The sequence below is a fragment of the Drosophila virilis genome, chromosome 2 (assembly GCF_030788295.1).
Source record: "Drosophila virilis strain 15010-1051.87 chromosome 2, Dvir_AGI_RSII-ME, whole genome shotgun sequence".
Taxonomy (NCBI): Eukaryota; Metazoa; Arthropoda; class Insecta; order Diptera; family Drosophilidae; genus Drosophila; species Drosophila virilis.
In genome coordinates this window covers 23,404,187-23,426,083 of record NC_091544.1, presented here as the reverse complement: position 1 = coordinate 23,426,083, position 21,897 = coordinate 23,404,187, and the positions used below count along the sequence as shown (strand labels likewise).

Sequence of the window (21,897 nt, the reverse complement as noted above, 5' to 3'; positions counted from 1 at the left end):
CCCAATAAATTGTTTAAAAATAAGATCAGCTTGGAAGGGGCACCGACCAATTCATTAAAACCTTTGTAATTTTTAAAGAGAAGAGTAAGACGTGTCATTCAGTTTTCTGATCCTGCTACGCTCTTTCAAATGCTTATCGACGTTGTCATCACTGATGTTGTGAATGCAATTGAGTGCGAACTCCCAATCTTGGCCTTTATTCAACATAATATTGTTGAAATGTTTCCGTCAACAACCTTCAGACACTGCAAGCACCAGGTCATAGTTCTATTTGACCAAAACGAAGAAGGAGATGTAGTAACTGCGAAACACAATGGGAGGCACATAGCAGTACAAGAATATTTAAAGCAAACAATGCGAGCTTATTTCTTCCCAACAATAAGACGTTTAACTAACAAAATCGCGGCAAACAGTAGAGTGAGCGCAAAGAATTTAGTCTGTGGCGACAGGCACCCCAAGAAACAGGAATTTGGTGTCAAAACCAATTACATCCTTACAGTTACAGTTACTTAATTCAGAAACTATAAGATCGATCCTAACCAATCAACCGAGCAGTGACGAGATGAAGTCAGAGTTCGGCAGCGATTCCAGCGACGACCTGCGGTAGTGGGGCCTTGCTCTAGATTCAGTAACTTGCTTCCGCCACTGGTCTTAAGGATATTCGAGGTCGGCTTGGGCGACTCGCCACCACCGCTGGTCCCTATGTTATTTGACATCGGATTGTGGGACTCGCCAACACCGCTGCTCCTGAGTGTATTCGAGGATTGGATGAGGGACCCGTCCCGACGGTGTGACGCAGGGTCATAATAGAGGTAAAATCGAAAAGTAACCAATAGAAAATAAGGAACGACATGGAGTCATAAACCGGCCTTCCTTCTCCAGCATGAATTCGTGTGCGATCGCCAGTAGTTCCTTTTTGCGCCGCTGCTGGGTCTAGAGCAGGAATCAGGATATCTAAGTCTCCTGGATGCTCTGAAAGCGAGAGTACAGGGCGTGAGTTAACAATAGCTATGATCTGGCAAACAACAGTACGAAGCTCATCAAAGCTAATAACGAACGGCTGTCAGAGCGATAGAAATGCTAGAATGAATTTCCATTAGATCTCATTGGCAAGGCTGAACTGTCGAACTGCTTCCATGTGGATCGCTAAGCAAGAGACGTTTCAAATCAATCAGCTCATTTTTCGATCCAACGAAGTTTGCTGTGTTGTCTAATCATGACGCCGAAGCAATATAACGGGATATTGCGCATCATGATCCAGAGTAGAATTGCTAAGCCAGCCACCAACACGGAGGAGGGTACATTCGTCAAGAAATAATGCAAGGGATGTTGGACTTTTGCACATTTCCATGAGAAAGTATCTCCTTAATGTCATCCCACAAGTTTGCTCTCTTCTCAACTTGAAGAAGAATCCGAGTGCCGTGATGAATGTTATAAACTTAATGAATTTGTACAGATAGCTGAATGTCTGCTGCATGAAGCCAAATCAGTTTGTGGTCTTTCATCCAAGATCTGCATGTGAATAATTAAGGATCAGTACTCTTTTCCTCAATTCAATTTTTGGAGTTTAAGGCAGACAGGACGCCGGCCAATTAGGGCGACCATCTATATATATATATATATATAATGAGTCATGAAACCAGAGCTCCGATTGGGTTAGGACGTCGGGAACTGTTCTTCTAGAGAGAATGTCCGTCGGAAAATATCGCCCCTCCATACTCGCGGTGAGTTCTTTTGGATGCCATAGCCACACGATTTGCTAAGAAAAACATTAAATTTGAAGGGCTCATCTCTTCTCCGGGATAGGAATACGGACGAATCGAACAGCATTAAAACTGGCTGTGCGTTTGACTTCATGCATCCGATCAGCCAACAGCTTTGCTCCACATACTCTTACTCTCCTGGGCCGGACAATATTCCTAGTTGTCTACTCAAGGAGTGCAGTTCTTCCCTTTTCTATCCATTGCTAAAGCTTTTTAATCTATCCCTTGAAACTTCTGTCTTTCCATCTCTTTGGAAAGAATCTTATATCATTCCTCTTCACAAGAAAGGTGGGAAGTCTGATATACAAAATTACAGGGGCATTGCAAAACTGTCTGCTATTCCTAAATTATTTGAAAAAATAATCACTTCGAATTTGCAGCATTTCTGCAAATCAGTTGTTTCCCCTGTTCAACATGGATTCGTAAAGAATCGGTCAACTACGACCAATCTGCTTGAGTTTACTTCCTTGGTAAATGATGCTTTCCTTTCGAAAATGCAAACTGATGTCATTTACACTGACTTCAGTAAGGCGTTTGACTCTGTGCACCATGACATCTTACTTTTTAAACTTGACCGAATAGGTTTCCCTCTGTCCCTTTTACTTTGGATTAATTCTTATTTAAAAGGTAGGACCCAAAGAGTAATACTGAGGTTGACTACCTCTAAAAGGGTTCACGTTACTTCTGGTGTTCCTCAAGGTAGTCATCTTGGACCTTTACTCTTTACACTTTTTATAAATGATCTTCCTTCTGTTATATCACATGCCCGTGTACTCATGTATGCGGACGATGTCAAACTTTTTCTATCATACACTAACCCCCTACATCATTCTCGTCTACAAGACGATTTGAACGCTATGCAACTTTGGTGTTCGGCCAATCAATTGCATCTAAATTGTTCAAAGTGTATGTTTATGACTTTTAATCGTACTACACCTTATCTTGTTAGTTATACAATCGACAATATCCCTTTGCAACGTATACTAACAGTTAAGGATCTTGGCGTTATTTTTGATTCTAAACTCTGTTTCAATCTTCATATAGATACCATTGTTAATGAGGCAAAAGGTGTACTTGGATTCATTAAACGATGGTCTAAAGAGTTTAACGATCCTTTTATAACAAAACTTCTGTACATCTCTCTTGTTCGCCCTATCCTTGAATACTGCTCTTGCATCTGGTCTCCACAGTATATCAACAGCCAGGATCGTATTGAATCTGTTCAGAAGCAATTTCTGCTTTTTGCCTTACGAGGTTTAAATTGGGACCCTAATCTTCGGTTGCCGTCCTACTCCAGCAGACTGCTTCTTCTCAACCTTCCGTCGTTAATCAACCGTAGGACAATTCTCGGTGTTGTCCTTCTACATAAGTTGATTATTGGCGACATTGATTCTCCTTTTCTGCTAGGGCGTCTTCAATTCTCTGTTCCGGCTAGACCAACCAGAAATTATCGCCCCTTATTACTATCTACGTGCACAACTGATTACGCTATGCACAATTCTTTTCGCGTGCTATGTAAAAATTATAATAGTTTGCATCACGTTTTCTCTACCGAACTGTCTCTACCCCTAATAAAATCGTTGCTTTCAGGATACCTTCGGGAAGTCGCTGACCATTCCCAGCTATGAGCAGGGGCATAGCTAGCCGGACAGGCTGAAAAATTTTCCCCCACCGTGTCGGTGATTTCCCAATACTTTTCTCTTTGTCCTATCCACTTAACACTCTTTATCTAACTTACATTGCTTTACTTTATTAACAATTTTCTTACTTTCTTTTTTCCTATTTATTGTATTTTCTTTATTAATTTAGCAAATTAAGATTATTTTTAATTTCACTTGAGATCACTTTTTTCCTACTTACAACCTTCTGCTTAGATGTAGGCTCTAATAGCGTCACTGACAAAATTAGCTGTGAAAAGGGGCACAGCTGGCCGGACTGGCAAATAAAACACCTCCATCGGTCGGTGATGCTATTTAGAAAATTGTATCCTTTAACTAGGCTTTTAGAATATACTTATATTGTACAACCTTTTGAATAATGAGGAAGACACTCGTTTTGTCGACCATTAATAAATAATAAATAAATAAAAAATAAATAATTCCAGTTGTGGGACAGTCAATGTTTTTTACGGCGCAACTCGTAACTTGGAGCAAAGGATACAACTTATGGCTAGAGAACTTCTGGCCAGCACGTAGATGCAGGCTCCATAGGCCTCCACACTAGCATCGCAAATCCATGTACTTCAACATCAACTTCTTCGAAAAGTACCACTCTGGGAAACGATACATCGCGAATGTTGCGAAAACGGAGCATAGCTCTCTCCAGGTCGTATCACGTGCAATCGGCAAGCTTTCATCCCAAGTCAGTTGGTCCTTACAAAGCTGTTTAGTCCAACCGTATCATAAAACCGGGCGACAATAGACAGAACGGAGCGCCTACAAAGTTTAACAATGATCGACAGCTGGATCCCATACAAAACCAAGCACCTTGTTGAAATCGCTTCCATCATTAAACTTCAAGTACTGTTCCCTACCTTCTCCTTCTTCCCTACCTACTTCATCGAGGACCTTCTGGTGACTGGAACACCATTTTCCAAGCTTACAGTTTCCACAGGACAATGTCTCGGCCGTCTCACGAATTTTCTCGCTGGCTTCAGCAACTAAGTTGGCTTCGGATATGACATCGTCAATGTAAAGCTCCTGCTTGATGGCATCCGATCAAATAGAAAATACACGACGCTCATCAATGGCCAACTGATTGATTATGATATAATGCTGATAAAGATTTGAGGCGAGTCCCTCCATAAGATATTATCGCTGAGCCATCAAACACAACACGCAACCTGGCTGTGGTACTGTCTTCCTTTAAGTCACAATGATGTGGGAGAAAGAATTTACAACATCCACTCAACTCTGGACTAATTCGCGACATGTGATTCGGATCCAGAAATTTGATGAATGCCGAGTACTGCTTCTACAGATGCGAATGCCGACCCAATTTTCACACAAGACTTAGAAAACAACGATAAGCCTGGCCGTAAGATTCTGCTAGCAGCTCAGCACTCCACTTCAAAGGCAATCGCACTGAATACTCGCTTAATGGTAATCGGGAGAAGTTATTGGCAAAGTGCTTTTCACATTTTGATTGTTCCTTGCTGGCCTTTACCACAGTTGAATTGACCTGCATCCCTGTCAGGAGTGGGGGCAGCAGCCAACAGTGAGGTACTGCGCAGTCTCTTAAACCCACCGGTCACATCCCAGCTAAGAAGAGTTTTCTGCAGAGGAGGTTATCCTAGCAAAAGCACAATTTGCCTAACAGACAAAAGCTCGTAGAAGAGGCTTGGTCCAATCAAAAGATCGACCCGCTATGGCTTGTTGAACGCAGGATCAGCCAACCTTATGTTTGAGGGAATTTTCCAATTCGAAGCATCGATGTCGTAGGGAGGCTGATTGTCGGTAATTGTTGGACCCACAAGAGCATCAATGGTGGCTGAATAATCTGAGTCTTGTGGCTTCATATTAATCCCAACAGCTGACTCATCAGAAGAGACGCTTGTGCCTGCGAGACCTATGTCAACAGTCGACGATCTGGTTTTCCTTAACAGAAGTCTCTGCGTTAAACGGGATGTGAATATGCAACTGCGATCCTGAAACTAGTAACACCCTACAAGGAACCAAGGAACCAAATCTCTTTTTTATCACTGTAGTGGCCAAGAGCATAACACCAGACTGAAGACCTTGGACAGCAGGAGAGGTTGTGGAGTGAGAGTGTGTCGAAGTGGCGGCGCTCAAATCAGACAATGTATGTGATTGTGTCGTGTTGTTGTAGATCCCGTGGCCAGATGCATCACAAAAATATGCACCTGCTGGGGCTAGTATTATGGTTGAATGTGCTACCTGAGTGTTGGTTATATGGGTTGACATGGCATGTTGCCCGCTCTCAAGCATTTGACAACGCGTTTCCCGAAATAGGAATAGCTCATCGGCCTTCGGAACATTGTGGATTCCTGTGACCTCCTCCCTCTTGATGTCCGATTTATGAAGCAGCGTCTGTACTATTACGTATCCTAAGATTTGCTACAAACTGCAGAAAGTCTGCAACGCACGCCGGCTTGAGCAGAGCCACACGATAACTGGCACCGGAGAACTCCAACGATCGAACCGAATCCATCCAGGGCTGGACAAACATGAGCGGAGATGTTGCAACTTTTCAATATTTGACAGCTTGGTATCCTTGACTCGAGCATCGCGATGAAATCCGAATATTCGGTAAAGCCACCGGAAAATGTGGGTAATTTGAACAAGGGCAAGCGAGTTCTGTTGGCCAAGATCACGGTTTGGCTTGGCGAATGTATAAAAGCTGAGCTGATGAATGACCGGCCAAATGGAAGAGCGCGACGAGCAAGTAGGCTTGAGAAACGAATTTTCGCCGCACCACAAAGAGCGAGAGAGACAGCAATCATAGGTAGCGGGCGTACAAACGGGCAGTTAGAATTAATCACGCTATGGGACATTCGCGGTGCTTTTCGCGGTTATAAAGATATTCGAATAAGAAGAATATAATATGGTATGAAAACAAAATACTTTCGCTCAAAAACATTAAAAATCGCACAAATAATTCAATGTTGTATCAATTGTGAATTATTTCCGGAAGAAGCGAGTTTATTTGACTTTTCAATTTAGTTGCACTTGAACCACTGGAGTTAATATTATTCGTAAAATTGTCTTTTAAAACTATCCACCCGAGAGCGCATTGAAAATTTAAATGACTGTTTATAATTAAAAGTCAAAATTGGTGGCTTTAAAAGACTCGAAAAATTATCGATACATTTCTAGTTTCCCTGACCAAAAAACTTTTTCACTGCATGAGCTTAAACTGTTACAATTAGTTTTTCAATTTATTTTAACACAGATCAAAAAACTTATTTAACAGCGGGACAGTGAAATTTATTAAGTTTATTACAAAAACTGAATATCTAAAATGTATTACATAAATTTCACGAAACTGCTTAAAAGCGTATATTTTGTATAGATTTTAATCCACATCCACTGCTTTTTGGATGTGGATGTAAACGCAGTGTCAATAGAAACGTACATTTCATATAGGATGTGTTCGATATTGTTGTAACCCTATAAACACAAGAATTTTTGCGATACAAACTTGACGTCAGCACGTAGATTCAGTAGAGCAGCAGAAATTTTTTATGTACATACATATGTATGTATAGTAATCGCAGTGACTCATTGTCAGTGTAAGATTTATTGGGAGTTCGGGTGCTGGCTTACGCCTTATGTATGTTAAATTGTACATTCGTGCGACAATGCCAATGTTGCCAATAACTGAGTATCTGGACAGAAAATGTACATAAATTTACGTTATATGTGTTTTTCTTGGATGCCAAAGAATAAGAGCGAACAACAGAGAAACTAAGAGATTCCTACTCGTATTAGTGAGTCGACAGGCAAATAAAACACAAGGCGATTATTTTGCTTTTGTTCACATGCGCTCTGTGTAAACCAAAGTGACGTCAAATAACTTTCAATTAATTAAGAGTTTATGCACCTCAATAAAGCATATACATATATATGTACATATAAGAATCGGTACAGGAAATGCTTGGCATATGTATATGCTAGCAAACTTTTTTGACTAAAGATTGTGAACGTTCTGTAAAAAAGAAACATACATACCAGCAAAATATTTTGACCAAGATTGTGAAAGTACTGTTAAACAGATTTTATAGTGAACTGAAACACATATACATATAAAATAGGCAGAACAAAACTGTTAAGCCAAATGTACTATCTTGTGGCGTACAGTTAGCAATTATAGCAGCCGAAAGGCTGCAACACAACAAATTTTAAGATCATACTATAAATAAATATTAATCAAAGCAGCAAAGCTAGCTGAATAACCAACATTGGGACCACTCAAAAAGTACAGCCCATGTTTAGATAACCGATATAAATTCTAGTCAAGCCGAACTTTTAAATAGTGGCATTTTTTAGCTATCAGTACACTTGTGACCACCACTCAGTCTGTGAATTTAAGTCTGGAATAAAATTCGAAATGCAAACGAATTTTAACATAAAAATTACATAATCATCTTTAGTAGTGCTGCTGTTGCAGAGATTCTATAAATCTTAAGACATTTGATTCTGCAATGGTAAAAGGTAACTCTGGGACACTTACAATGCGTCTCGTTCGAAGTAAATTTCGCAAACGCGATGAGCCCCATATTGAATCGAATATTATTGAAAGCAACGAGCAACACGACAATGAAGACCATCATCAGTCTTCAAACAATTTGGAAGTCTCTGAGGCAAAGAACGCGAACACTTTGATTAAAGACGGCCACCAGCATGTAACGTTCTTGCGAACTAGCGGTGTCACTGCAGAAGCTGTTGGACATGCAGATGTGGCCGATATTCCGGATTGGACGTTTCCTCCGAAAGCGCCAACTCCGCATATCTATCATATAAACCAGGTACGTTTAACATATATTTGTATATACGTAGTACATACCTGTAATATGTGTAGTTATATTAACAGATGTATATAAGTACCAACATATTATATAATCATATGAATATACACGGAAAAATTGTTACATGTAAAAAACTTTAATCATTCTGTTTAACCCATCAGTGAATAAAAGCACATGGTACATATATGGACGTACTGCTGCATGCATAATTCACACATGCAAACATAGGATCTTGCACGCTATTGACTGAGACAAGAATTTATTGCCAGCATACACTGTGCAAAACTAAAAGTAAAGCTAATATACGTGGGCTAATGTATGAGAATGTTATGGAACTATCACTTTTCTCTCAGGCCGTCGTGAGAAGATACATGCTGTCAATTTAAGTTGTCAAGAAGAGTCTTAAACCTCGATTGACAAAAATTTGCCAAAATTTTGGTCATAGGAAAAGCTGGCTTTAGATCTTCATATCATATCTTTAGCTTCATATCAAGTTTGGTGACCATACCTTTAAAAACTTAGGCGATTTGCTAAAAAAAAACAGGATTTCGACTTTGATCATTTAGTTATCGATTATTGGAAATAAATTCGTACTGCGCAGGCCCTAGAAAGCGCTATGTTTCAAATTTCAAGACTCTGATCTTATAGGTTCTAAAATTGTTGAGTTCGTACATACGGACGGACGGACGTACGGTCAGACGGACATGCCTAGATCACCTCGGCTTCTGATGCTGATAATTTACGCAGCCGCAGCAAGCGTCGTCCGTGCATGTGTTCGTGTTACATTAAAGGAAGCTTGAAAATTTAATTGGGTAGAACGGCGCTGGGTTAAGGTTATCTTCTAGTCGGGCACAATTTTTTTTTTATACACAACTTTTATATATTTATTAAAAAAGTATATTTTAAAATAAATAACAAAATTATTTTTTTTCTCATTTCAGGAGATTTTGATAGCTAACGAAAAATTAGGATTCAGAGGATTTCGCAAACAATTCAGTGGCCGGTTTAAGCGTTTAGTTGCTCGAAAACTGGAACCTGCACCAGTGATACCTCCAGAACTAAAACCGCAACTAAAATCTATATATGTCTATTAAGTTAAAATAATTTGTGTAAATATTTATGCATATACTTAGTTTATGTGATAGATCTAAAACTGGAGACAGCCAAGTAAAAATGTTCTTAAACTAAACATAGAAATGTACAGATTAACTTTTTAATAATAAAATTCATACAATTCATTAAGAGTGAAGCAGAATATATTAATTTTGGCTAATGACTGTTCCTCTGTCCGTATGAGCATACATTTTTTTGCTGATGGTAGTACGCATCAAGCACATGCAGCTTGATTAACAAAAGTATGCTTACAGAGCAGGTTGTAAAGATTAGCGGACAGACAATGCTCTATACAGTAGACACTGAAGCAACACGCATCATCATGAGCGCGGACTGTGTGCACAAGATGTGCAATCGTTTTGGCAGAAGGGGTTATCGCATGCCGATGCTCAATGTGTCTTTTATGGGGCACCCTTTCATTCTGAGTACAGAACGGGCACGACGATACAATGCGGGAATGCTGAGTTGGTACTGCAAACAGTCGCGGTCCCGGTCGCAGGCCTAGGGTACTAAGTTCTAATTAGAAGACGAGTGGTAGGGGGTGGAGGGGTCATAAACACTCTCATGATCCAATGGCTATTTCTAAAGTCGATTTGGGTCAACGCGAATTACATATAGCGGATTTGTAACAGAAATTGAAGAAGTTCCAGATATCAGAACTGCCACTTTTTGAGAGTCTTACCCGTATACTGCTATGTTACAGCGAGGGTTATCGCTTAGACGTTCTCCTGGATTACCTGGCTGAACTCAATCAAGAGCTAGCTTCTACATGCGAGAAGAACAGACAACTTAACAGACAAGACTGTAGCAATTTTTTACGATGCTTCCTCTGGCAGACCTCAGGGGGTGAGCTAGACTAAATTACCCGAGGGGAATGCTTTGTTTCTTCAAAAATTCAAGAGCACCTTAGGCGTTGTTGTGAACCGAATTTGAGGGCCTCCCGCGATCGATACACTTGCGGTTAACTCATGAGGTAGTGAGGTAGATTCAAATGCACAGGAATTTTCACTCAAGACTTAGAAATCAACGGTAAGCCTGGCCGCAAGACTCTCCAAGCAGCTCAGCACTCCACTTCAAAGGCAATCGCACTGAATACTTGGCGAATGGTACTCGGGAGAAGTTATTGGCAAAGTGCTGTTCACATTCTAACTCTTCCTTGCTGGCCTTTACCACAGGCGCTTCGAAGCTCTCAACTTTCCTAAAACGCCGAATCCAGGCGAACGTCCAATTGACCAGCATCGCTGGAATTTTCCAGTCTGATGTATTGATGATAAAGCTAGGCTGACTATCGGTAATTGTTGGAGTCACAAGATCATTTAAGGTGGTTGAATCATCTGAGTCTTGTGACGTCATGTTAATCCTAACAGCTGCTTCTTTAGTAGGAAAGATTGTGTTTCCGACACCCATGACAACTGTCGACGAATTGGTTTTTGTTAACTACAGTCTCTGAAACAGGATATGACCACGTGCAACTGCGAGCCTGAGTCTAGTAAGGCCCTACAGATAAAAAGACTTGAGAGGTAAAGCCCTTAAAGCACAGAATATGCGAATGCAAAGATTAATCAAAGTAAGACAAAATAAAAATTTCCAAATAGGAGTCAAAGTCCTTGTAAAAGCAAATAAGCGACTAGAAAACATACCTTTGTTGACTTGATGGCAACAGTTTTGATGAGTGGTCCACAAGGATAATTTAAGAGAGTCATACTTTTTCTCTATATTTCCACGTATACCTTAGAATGTGGATTACGCTACTGTTTGTTACAATGACGACAGCCAAACTCAACGACTACGCCAATGCAGACGATACACCAATCATAGAATAAGACATAAGTATTTCAGTACTTAATATACTCAACATTACTATGTACTCAACAATAGTTAGGGAGAATGTTTTTCGCAGTCACACATGAAGCAGATACTGAACTCAGGCGTGCGACACATGCGGACACTTATAGCTAGAGTATACATCCATCATATCGCACTACACAAATATCTATCCATTCAGGAACCGCTTAATTTATATATTCTCAATTTTTTCAATTGTAAAGCGATCGTCTGAAACATTGCAAGTGTCAAACTTTATGTTGCAGGCTATACTAATATCGGAACCGGCCGGATCAGACTAATTTATCATATAGCTGCCATTGAAACGATCAGTCTAAAAGCAGGTGCTTGTATTAAAAACGTATTTGTTTATTAAGATATCTACCCGAATTCAGAATTTAAAAGTTTCATTATACATATGAATATGCAAAACCTTACCAGCATCGTCCCACTATATAACTGCTATAGGAACGATCAAATTTTTGTGTTTTCATGATATCCTTACAAGCTTGGCATTTATAAGTTACCCTTTGCTGCCTACATTAACCCAAAATTCGATCAACATCGGAGCACTACATCGGTCGAATGGTCATCGGTCATTTAATATGACAAAAGGTTATCAATAACGGACCACAACTTCATATAGCTGCCATAAAAACCGTTAATTCCGGTTTCGAAACCTTTTTTGTTTTTTTAAGATATCTCGAATATATTCGGTATTTTTTTATTATCAATATGCTGCTTATATAGGCTAAATCTTAATAAGATCGCTCTGCGAAATTCAACACCTCTATTGGAAGAATCGGACGAACGGATATTTTCACCAAACTCGGCATTATTTCAGCATTCTATCTTGTTGAATACAAATCAATAACATGTAAGCTAATTATATATTAAAGTATTTTTTTTACATTACCTCCAATATAAAGGCATCGAATATATATTTCCAGTATTCTTTCGACTCGTGTTAACATTTTCCATAACTGCTATGAACCCAGGGTGCGTAGGCATATAAATTTAAGATGTCCTGACGCGGCCAGGGTGTATCCCAAGTTCCAATCTCTATCTTTATACTTAACTTTAGTTTCTTAACTATTTTAATGAAGTTGATATTTTGAGAATGAAAATTTGGAAAATTTTAAATATTTTGTATCTGTACATTCCATATACACTACCTATCTTTTATATTTTTTGATCTGCTATTCGTATAACAGCCTGTCTTAGTTTCTGATAACGTTCCGTAAAAAACTAACGATATCATTAAAACAGCTAGCTGTATTTAGTACACAACTTATTCGAAGTAAACTTAAAATTTTTTAATTATATTATTTGTGAACACTTTTTATTCTCCAATCTAATAGTGTGTCTACACTGTCTTCTTCACTAGAGCTAGATTCTTCTTTGATCTTTAATGTTTTTGTATTACGTTGACTTTTTAAAATGTTGTTTTTTTTATCATTTATTGTTATAAACCTCTTCCAGTTTTCAATTTGTTCGTCTATTTCTTTTAGATGACGCTTGATATTCAAACTTTCCTGCTCCTCAGATACTATATTATTCGATATTGTGTCCGCTTCTCTTATTTCACGTTGAAATTTAATCCATTCCGCTTCTGGATCACGATCGCTTCCAAGAAAGTTTAGAGACTTTTCATGGTCAAAGAACTTCTCGGGTAATACCTGAACCGTGTCAATTTGAGCTTGCGGAGTTTTTTCAGATTTGCTAGGTTGCAACTGAACCTCATTGCGTGAGATGCATTCCGCTTTTTGTGGTGTTTGCTCTTTGTTTGTTGGGGTTATCTTTTCAAAACTATTGCAAGTATTAATATGCTGTTGTTTAGCGAGTTCCAAATTTCGCTTGTGTTGGCGTGAGGTCAAATGTACCTTCCATACATTTGCCTTAATGGGGATCCTGCATAATATGCATGACAAATTACCTGAAGAATCATATGTATATTAAATATTAAGAAAACCAATCAAAAATTTTAAGTGATACAAATACGCTTGTGTATAAACATATGTACATATTTGAATTTGGGCATGTGTGCAAATATACACATACCGCCATACATGTACAATAATGTAATAAATAAATATGATTTGAAAAAGGATATTTTGCTATGGGAGAGTCGACTTTAATCAACTTGTGCTTTATTTCAGTTTTTCTGCGGTTTTTTAAATTAGCTTCAATTATTTCTTTACTCTTGTCCATTCTCAGAGTTGTATCGAATTTGATTGAACAAGTTAGACTGAAATAATCATTAAAACATGTGCGTCAAGTTAGCAGCGTCACTTTTTGTTAATTTTTCGAACCTGGTTCCGGAGTTGCAATTAGATATTTATGTTTATATATATATATATATATATATGCATATATATGACATTATTCAGCCTCGACTTGCTTGTATGTAATCAAAAATATTAAATTTGTATAACATTTTAATATAATTTTTATTCGCCTGTTTTTAGTGTTTTCCGGCTTTTCTGACAGATTATTTTGGTTGTCGGGTTTTCCTATTATACTGGGAAATATAGAATTTCCTTTCTTTTAACGCCCATTCTAATGCCTCCCGAAGGTTAGTCGGCTACACTGACCTAACGGTGGCTCCCAATGAGTCCCTAATTCCTGATAGGAACGAAATCAGACATATGTATGTGTGCAAATAAATTGTTTTGGTTCTGTTCAATAATGGTTCAGATTCCTTTGTCTCGGTTAATCTGCCTTATAAGATAATAATACAGTCCCATTGCGCTAGTTACCGAAGGGAATCCTGATACCGGTGTTCAAGATGTCTTTCTTGTGATTTGTAATTATATATGGTGGCGTTGGAATCCATCAGGTAATGATTCAATATAAAAATCCAAACTAAGAAATCCTCATTCTCAGAAGTATAAGACTTTATATCTACTACTTAGCTGCCAAACTGATGTCGTCAACGGTGTCCCATTTCCATACTGGCAACATCAACATCATCTCTCTTGCTGATGTTGCGTGTGGGTACTTTTTGTCAAGTTTCTAAACTTGGGGGGGTTGCCATCTCATGATGGACTGAGATGGGAACTCGCGCGCATACCACGCTGCAACAGATACTGCAGTTTGCGTTCATTGAAGAGTATCTTCGACGGAGTATAATGTTTAGAATGCTACATTCGTATTTCGTATTTTGGTGTTGCGAGCAGGCCTGCGTTGTTGGTGTCACGTATGCTAGTTACAACTATGTTAATTATGGGTACCCAGTCAGTCGATTTGCCAGTGTCGCAGAACACAGCTATTAGATGGAGGTGCTCTAGTTATTGCAGCAAATCTTGCAATTTCAAGAGATAATAAACCGACAACAAGGTAAGTGAGACCTAACACGTCCCGCATTGATTGGTGTTTTAAATCGATTAGTTACCAACTTAGTTCAAGTCGTCAAAATTCTTGGTTACACCTCTTTACAATTTCATCTCCTTCAAAATGTCTACGAACTTCCAATTATAAAAGCATTCAACATGTGTCGAATTCAATTTCACTTTAAGTGAGATATATTAATCCGATGACAAAATTAGTTTCCTCATTGAACCGGCATACAGATTTAGCTTTTTCCTGCGATAAATTGTTAGGGGAGTAAGCTCAAGAAGGTTAGTGGCTGTGATCTGTCATGTGAAATAATTGAGATGCATAGATGTTGCAGTTGACATGTTACGATTCTCTTAAATGCTTTGGGTATAGCAGAGAATTTGGAAAGTTTTCGGCTAATAGATCTACCATCTTTCTTATGTAGAATTATCATTAACGATTCATATTAAATGGTCGGAAAAGATTTTGTGTTTATGGATAATACAAATAGCTTGTAGTCCACTTGCAGAGTAAGATCATACACCTTGCAAAAATCCGCCTTATGAAAACAACGGAGACGATTCGCTAATTTCGATTCCTTGAACGGCCCCGCTCGTAGATCAATGACCAATTCCAAAGTAGGATGAATAGGGAGAGGACGTGAAAGCGGGTCAATTATGTGCTCAACACTGTCGAATGTATCCAACAGAATGATCAAATCACGATATCTGTCTTCTGTGTTAAGCACCCGATACTCCTGCAATGAGGACATCTTATGTATACCATCAATAAAGTCTTGTGACATAGAGGGTTACAGAAAGATAAAATCTATTGGCGATAACCAAGCAATATCCGAAAGATTGAAGTCGCCAAAAACTACCAAGAACTCCTCGTCAAAAAGTAGTATTGCAGATGGCAGATCACTAGCTCCCAGTTTTGCCAGCAGACGTGCTCTGTATTCCATATCGATAAGCCTGTCCTTTAATAGGTTTAAATAATTAATAACTGATTTATTTATCGTTTTTATTGCAGTCTAATTCGAATAAATGTAACTTATTTTAACGTTCTCTTTCCTTTTACTACAATTGGTCGATTTCGAATTAATCCTTTGCGTTTTTTTTGATTCTGAAATATAAGTTCATTATAAAATATGATTTCTTTTAATATAGCACAAAATACCTTTCTAGATATGAAGTTTGTTGGAGGAATAAGCCTATCTTTAGCCTTTAAGGATGGTCTATTAAACTCGAATGGCTTCTTCACTCTGTAGATTCGAACCAACCAGTGTTCTGTTGTATATGCCTCTTCCAAATATGTCAAATCGAAATCTTTATTGCCTATTACAGCATTACGGGTGCGATCATATCCAGAAGGCCCCCTAAAAACAAACATTGGTTATTGTATTTAAAACATAGTTAGTATAAATATTATTGGTGACAGTTCATGAATAGCAGACATACTGTGTGCACCTCTAAAATAATTTAAATAAATTAACATGCATATGCACACGTGAGTATTTACATATATTACACAAAGATATAAAAAGATGTATGTGAGAGTGTCGTTGCAAAGCGAACGGCATTTTGTTTGAGCGATCCGTATTTAACAATTTTAACTGGAAACGGTGGAAGTGTCAAAAACTTATAGCTTTCTCTTTTCGTAAACTTAAACCGACGCATTTATACGGATATCAAATCTAGTGTAAAAGTTCTTTTGGTATGTTTAGTTGCGTTAACAGTCAGCTCTTAGCACTCAGCTCTATATCGTAAGCGCAATGAGACTTCATGGCGCAAAACTGCTTTTGACTTGCCATTGCCAACTACTACAATTCAGCAGCTTAATACTGCTAACATAAATTCAGTTGTTGAATGTGTACTCTGGAAGCAAGCATAACTAAATTAAGTACCAATATGTCAAACGAAATAGAAAAGAATAGCACAAGATGGAGCGAAATATAATTACGAGATGGCTCTGCATGTTGCTTGCCATTTATTATTGCCTCAAGCCTTGTAACGTAATTTGCGGTTAAAATAAAAGGTGGAGACGAAAAGTCTCAAAAAAAGCAGACCGACAAAAGAACTGATACCTCGAAGAAGATAATCGGACAGAAGTGGTAACATATATATACTTCCAGCCAAAAATAATAACCCAACCAAAGCAATTTAAAGATAAAGCGCTTATATTAAATATCTACGTTTGCAATATTGCCGCACTAAATATCTTCAGAGTTATCTGTTTTTGGGTAAAAAAATATATATTTTTTTACAGCATAATAGCTAGAACATCTAAAAGTGGAATGAATGTGCAATGGTTAATAAGGGCATAATGTTTGCGCAAATATATGAAACAGGCATAAGAAAGCTTATCCGACCCCTTAACGAGTGTATATGCCGATAAAAGACAATGACTTGATATTGTAAATGTTCTTCGCGCGCAGATAGAATTTATTTTTAATCAAATCTATAAGAATCGCCATCCTGTTGTTGCCTATATCTCAAAGCATATAAAAGTTAGAGAAACCAAATTATAGTCTGTATGCTTAATATGGAATATCTGGACTATTTCTCTTTTTATATACCTCTATTTCCATCCTTTGTTTTTTCACAACATGATCTTATTTTGCTCATAAGTTATTGAATCACAAAATTCATATAGTCTATTCACTTTGCAAACAGAGCGTAATATAATAATCCAACGTTATACATCAGCACAATATTTTAAGCATTTCATATAATTAAAACTATGAGAATTAAATATGTTTGAAACAGAATTAAAAAACAAATATTTTTACCTGTAATCCAATTTTAATTCCCCAAAGCGGTAGTAGCTCAATTTGTACATCAGACAGTTTAGCAAGGCAGGCGCACCCTCTGCGTCCACTCTAAATTCACCACGATCGGTAAAAAAATCGCTTTCCTTAATATCTTTTGGATGTTCTCCTTCCGCAATTCGAACCATCCAGAGGAACTTATTTATATCATCACCAGAATAGCCAATCACACCTCCAAATATTACGAGAACAAAGTCCACATCTAGAGATGTCATTATTTCATAAGACTTCTCCTCAGTCGATGACATCGCTTTCCCGACTAAAGCTATATGGCTATTATTCCAAGTATTATTGTCAACTAGCGTTGTTCTGTTGGCCATCCCGGCAATTTGGTAACCATAATCCCACCACGACATTATGCGAGCGTCATCTGCAGTGTTTTGAGATAGCCAATAATACGCTTCTCTAAAATCATCCAATATATTTCGCGATCTACAATAAAATATATTAATATAAATAAATATACATATATTAAAAAAGGAACAAAGATAAAGATAAAGAGCTATGATATAAATACCCTTGTAAAACAACAATGGTTTTGAAGACATGTATTGAGGATAGTAAAAATAAAAAACAAAAACAAATAGTTCGATGTAAAAACGTTTTTTGACATATGTGTAGAGCATATTGAAATTAAAAATCTTATTGCAATAAGTTACAATTCTAGTCGGGAGCTCCCGACTCCCGAGAGAATATCCTAAACCCTCTTATTCTAACAACAAATGCACCTCGCGTTGCGCGCTGTTTTGCTTAAGTAGTAACAAAGATAAACTAAAAAAAAAAAAAAGGCAGGGTTTGAACTCGCAACAGACCGCATTACTTGCTGCCTCGACTCAACAACCACATCATCAAAAAAAAAAAAAACAATAGTTCCCTCGATAGGGTTCGAGCTCGTAACAGATGGGTTCAAGGTATAAGAGGGAATAAATTGCAGTTACGAATGGAAATATGCAAATTTTCGATGTCAAGCGTCAGATATTAAGAATTTTTCTTTGAAAAAAAATAATTAGTCTTGTTTCTTGCACTTCAAAACTTATACAACATCTAATTCTAGTCGAAATTGCCTGACAATAGCGGGAAATGATTTGGATAACACAATTTCGCGGGCTGTATTTGTAATGTTGGTAACAAGAAGGGCGTGGCTCTACAATCGGAAATATTTCGTAACATAATATACGGTCAGCCAGCTGTGTTTTGAAAGAAATCCCAGTAAATGGAAAATGGCAGTACGAAGAATGAATATGAAGAACGTTCAATGTACTTTGATGAAAAGCTCTCTTCCACATTTGGAAAGGGACATCAGTTCCATTTTCTTGGTAGTGTTATTTTGCAGGAGAATGAACCAATAAAATAAAATAAATTTGACCCCTATATCTCTTCTAGAATCCAATTGTGAATTTGTGATTTGGTGACTTTATCTCTAACCTAAGACATTCGCTCAGGATTTAAATATCGATTGCTTGTAAACGGGATAAACTATCGAGGATCGGAAATAAACTTATAGCGGAAGGACCAAGCAAAAATAGACGAAGTAAAGACCTTGGGATAGCAGACCCTACTACTCTGATATCCTAATACAGCGATGTTGCCTAATACGCCACTTGTGTGTCTTTAGTTATAAGTCGCCAGGTATTTAACAATATAAAAACTTGTTTAGTTTTAAATTCTGAATTTAAATAAAAATATTAAACTTACCCATCCTGGCTATTATGAAAAGCGAGAACTATTGATGGGCTTGAATACGCATTGCTTGTTACCCATGTACAATGAACAGCAAACATCATCAGTATCATTAAAACCGCCAATATAACAATACTTTTTAAGTTGGAGCTTATTCCACTGTCGTGTGTGGGATCCTGTTTGGTACGATGTCTTAACTTGCCGGCCTGTAAGCATTGTTTGAAATGAAATTTATTTAATATTCTTTTAAATATATTCGCTAAAAAATCAACATATGTGGTTTTTATACCCTTGTAGAGGGTATTATACTTTATTCATTGAATGTATACCGCATAGAAGAAAACATCTCCAACCCCATAAAGTATATTATATTCTAGATCAGCATCTAAAACCGAATTGATATAGCCATGTCCGTCGGTTTCTATACGAAGTAGTCTCTCAGTTTCCAAGCTATCGTCATAAAACTTTGTATAGGTCCAATAAGTTGGAAGCCGATCAGAGGAAGCTTGAAGCTTGGCTAATTAAGAATATTGTAAGGTATATTATATAAATGTCCCTGTCAAAAGGAAGTAGTCTCTCAGTAGTCATAATGACTATGCAGTACACTTTGTGGAATCAACTGGCATTGTGCCGTGCACTTTTCACCCATCATTCTTATGTCATTATTTTTGCATTGTCGAAAGGATATTTTAATTACTTTAGGCAAGTTAAAGTGTTCCAGTCGGACTGCCTGTCTATGATATCCTAGCGCTAAGTAACTTTTAACTTTAACCATACAAAATAGGACACACATACACAATACGTTGTTAACGCTGCAGTTTTGATTATTCTATTGTTTTGCTTACACTATTGGAAACGCATTTGTAGTTTTGGTTATTGTCCGATATAATGATTATGGAATACAAATGGGTCTATATACCTCGCAAGGCTAAAGTTTAAGAATTGGGACTTATGCAAGATCATATTTATACTGATTTACCTTATCGTATAAACTTTTCCTTTCTAATGATTCGTCCTGTTCATCACTTTCTTGTAGAGCGTTGATTGTATTTGGCATTCGCTTAGATGAATCTTCTTGAAGAAAGACATCTAATAGTCCGGAAAATGCAACGCCAGCAAGCATGCACACAACTGGAGTTAGTGTCAACATCAAACGGACCATCACACCCGCGAAGTAGACAGCACTTATGGCGTATAGTACCACAAAAACGCGTTCATCATTAATCTGCTTCACGCAATACCAAAGCCCAACCGGAAATGCGCACACAAGAATATGCAAGTCGAAGAAGAATGAGAACCAAGTAGTTGGCTGATGCTCCGAAACAGATGCAATAATTGGAATATGAATTTTCGCATAGCCTGTATCCCAGAGAGAATAAAATCGTCCACTCCATGGGGCTACGACCCCCATCAACGTTAACGCAACGACTGCGACGAAAACAAGAGCAGCCGCCAGGAATCCACCAACAATGAATAATTTTTTAAACTCATTTCGTGATAATACAGATTGCAAGTGACGTAGAGCAGCAACGGCCATAAGCAGTACAAAAACTCCCATAGCCGCCATATGTTCACTTGTGCGTATTGGCTGGAATCCAACAAACGGTATTTGCATTGAGAACAGGAGTCCGAGTATGTAGAATGTGCTGTAGCTTGTCAGTAGTCGCGGGGAGTATCGCCCCATTATTAGCAACACAAAAACATGCAGTGGAATCAAATTGATTATAAACACATATCCACCCCAAGCGGACACCATGTAAAAGTAGGAAATCGCTGCACCAGATGCCCAGAATGCGGATCCAGTTTTAACAGATCGCACCCATAGGAAGTAAGTGAACTGTAGTGCAAATATGGCGATGCCTTCATTATCGTAGGAGCCCGCCACGGATCGGCTGATATAGCCGGGCACTATAGCAATGAAACTTGCCGCAAAGAGACCAGCGCCAGGCGACCAAAGTTCCTTTGTTAGTAAATACGTCGAAATGGATGTAAGGCCACTGAAAACCGGTGCCAAAAATACGCATATGTCACGTATATGCACTGGAATATTCAGTATGTGCAATATGTAATGGATACTGCCAGAAGTTATCATTAATCCAGGGTACACAGTACCACCAACTATGCGGCCTAGTGGATACCAGGCTCTTTCGTCAAACCAATTAAGAAACTTATACCAGCCATGTTGCACCATGTAGGCAGTTGCTCGGTAATTGAACCATGGATCAAATTCGTGAATTATTGATTCGAATCGTATGACGGCAAACAAACGAGATGAAAATCCAGCTATCCATGCGATCAGTAAGACGACAAATGTGATAAGACTACTGTAGCCAGCAATCTTATTATTTAATATTTTTGAGTTCCGATTCATTTTAAGTGTAGATTTCAAAACTACACTTTAAGAACACTGCAAAACAACTTAGCCACGTCGCCCAAACTATACCGGCGATTACTTGACCATTGCACGACATATTGCTATCGAATATATTTTCAGAACTATTTTTATCATACAATTTAAGTAGAGGTATTCCCTTTATGTATGTCGTATTAAAATGTTGGCATATTTATATAAACTCCATAAGATCATTCAAAATGTTAGTAAGCAGTATATAGAACGTCTTTCCATATTTAATGAAAATTATCAGATCAAATTTATTTATCACGTTTAAAACATAATAATAAATTAAAATTGACAAAGCTTATCAAACATTGTGCTAAGAACCCAACATTTGAGTGAAAATTTATGCACAATGGAAGAATTATTGCTGCAATGGCAGAATTATCTTATGTCAACCTAATTAAATCTTAAGAGAAAAAAAATGTAATTGAAGAATTACAATTATTTAGGAAGATGAATAATATTACATAAATCCTAATTTTCT

At 37.9% G+C, this 21,897-nt stretch overlaps 3 protein-coding genes across 3 annotated transcripts; 1 reads left to right on the top strand and 2 right to left on the bottom strand.

Moving 5' to 3' along the window:
• Positions 1 to 6,957: 6,957 nt before the first annotated feature.
• Positions 6,958 to 9,492, top strand: LOC6629701 (uncharacterized). The gene is made up of 2 exons (XM_002052923.4): positions 6,958 to 8,250; positions 9,192 to 9,492. The coding sequence occupies exons 1-2, from the start codon at positions 7,927 to 7,929 to the stop codon at positions 9,342 to 9,344; spliced, it is 477 nt and encodes a 158-aa protein (XP_002052959.2). The 5' UTR covers positions 6,958 to 7,926; the 3' UTR covers positions 9,345 to 9,492.
• Positions 9,493 to 12,463: 2,971 nt separating this feature from the next.
• On the bottom strand, positions 12,464 to 13,449 carry LOC26530603 (zinc finger protein 830). Its single transcript, XM_015172326.3, has 2 exons — positions 13,301 to 13,449; positions 12,464 to 13,137 (listed from the first exon to the last, which is right to left on the bottom strand). The coding sequence occupies exons 1-2, from the start codon at positions 13,396 to 13,398 to the stop codon at positions 12,513 to 12,515; spliced, it is 723 nt and encodes a 240-aa protein (XP_015027812.1). The 5' UTR covers positions 13,399 to 13,449; the 3' UTR covers positions 12,464 to 12,512.
• Positions 13,450 to 15,503: 2,054 nt separating this feature from the next.
• Positions 15,504 to 21,463, bottom strand: Stt3B (catalytic subunit 3B of the oligosaccharyltransferase complex). The gene is made up of 5 exons (XM_002052924.4): positions 19,995 to 21,463; positions 19,031 to 19,221; positions 17,297 to 17,767; positions 15,685 to 15,883; positions 15,504 to 15,630 (listed from the first exon to the last, which is right to left on the bottom strand). Exons 1-5 carry the CDS (start codon positions 21,384 to 21,386, stop codon positions 15,559 to 15,561), a joined length of 2,325 nt encoding a protein of 774 aa, XP_002052960.1. The 5' UTR covers positions 21,387 to 21,463; the 3' UTR covers positions 15,504 to 15,558.
• Positions 21,464 to 21,897: the final 434 nt, after the last annotated feature.

Coding starts and splice junctions, on each gene's coding strand:
- Stt3B (XM_002052924.4), bottom strand. CDS start 21,386: ATGAATCGGAACTCAAAAATATTAAATAATAAGATTGCTGGCTACAGT. Junction 15,884..17,296: donor GAATTAAAATTGGATTACAG/GTAAAAATATTT, acceptor GTTTGTTTTTAG/GGGGCCTTCTGGATATGATC. Junction 15,631..15,684: donor CAAACTTCATATCTAGAAAG/GTATTTTGTGCT, acceptor CTTATATTTCAG/AATCAAAAAAAACGCAAAGG.
- LOC6629701 (XM_002052923.4), top strand. CDS start 7,927: ATGGTAAAAGGTAACTCTGGGACACTTACAATGCGTCTCGTTCGAAGT. Junction 8,251..9,191: donor ATATCTATCATATAAACCAG/GTACGTTTAACA, acceptor TTCTCATTTCAG/GAGATTTTGATAGCTAACGA.
- LOC26530603 (XM_015172326.3), bottom strand. CDS start 13,398: ATGGACAAGAGTAAAGAAATAATTGAAGCTAATTTAAAAAACCGCAGA. Junction 13,138..13,300: donor GTCGACTCTCCCATAGCAAA/ATATCCTTTTTC, acceptor TATTTAATATAC/ATATGATTCTTCAGGTAATT.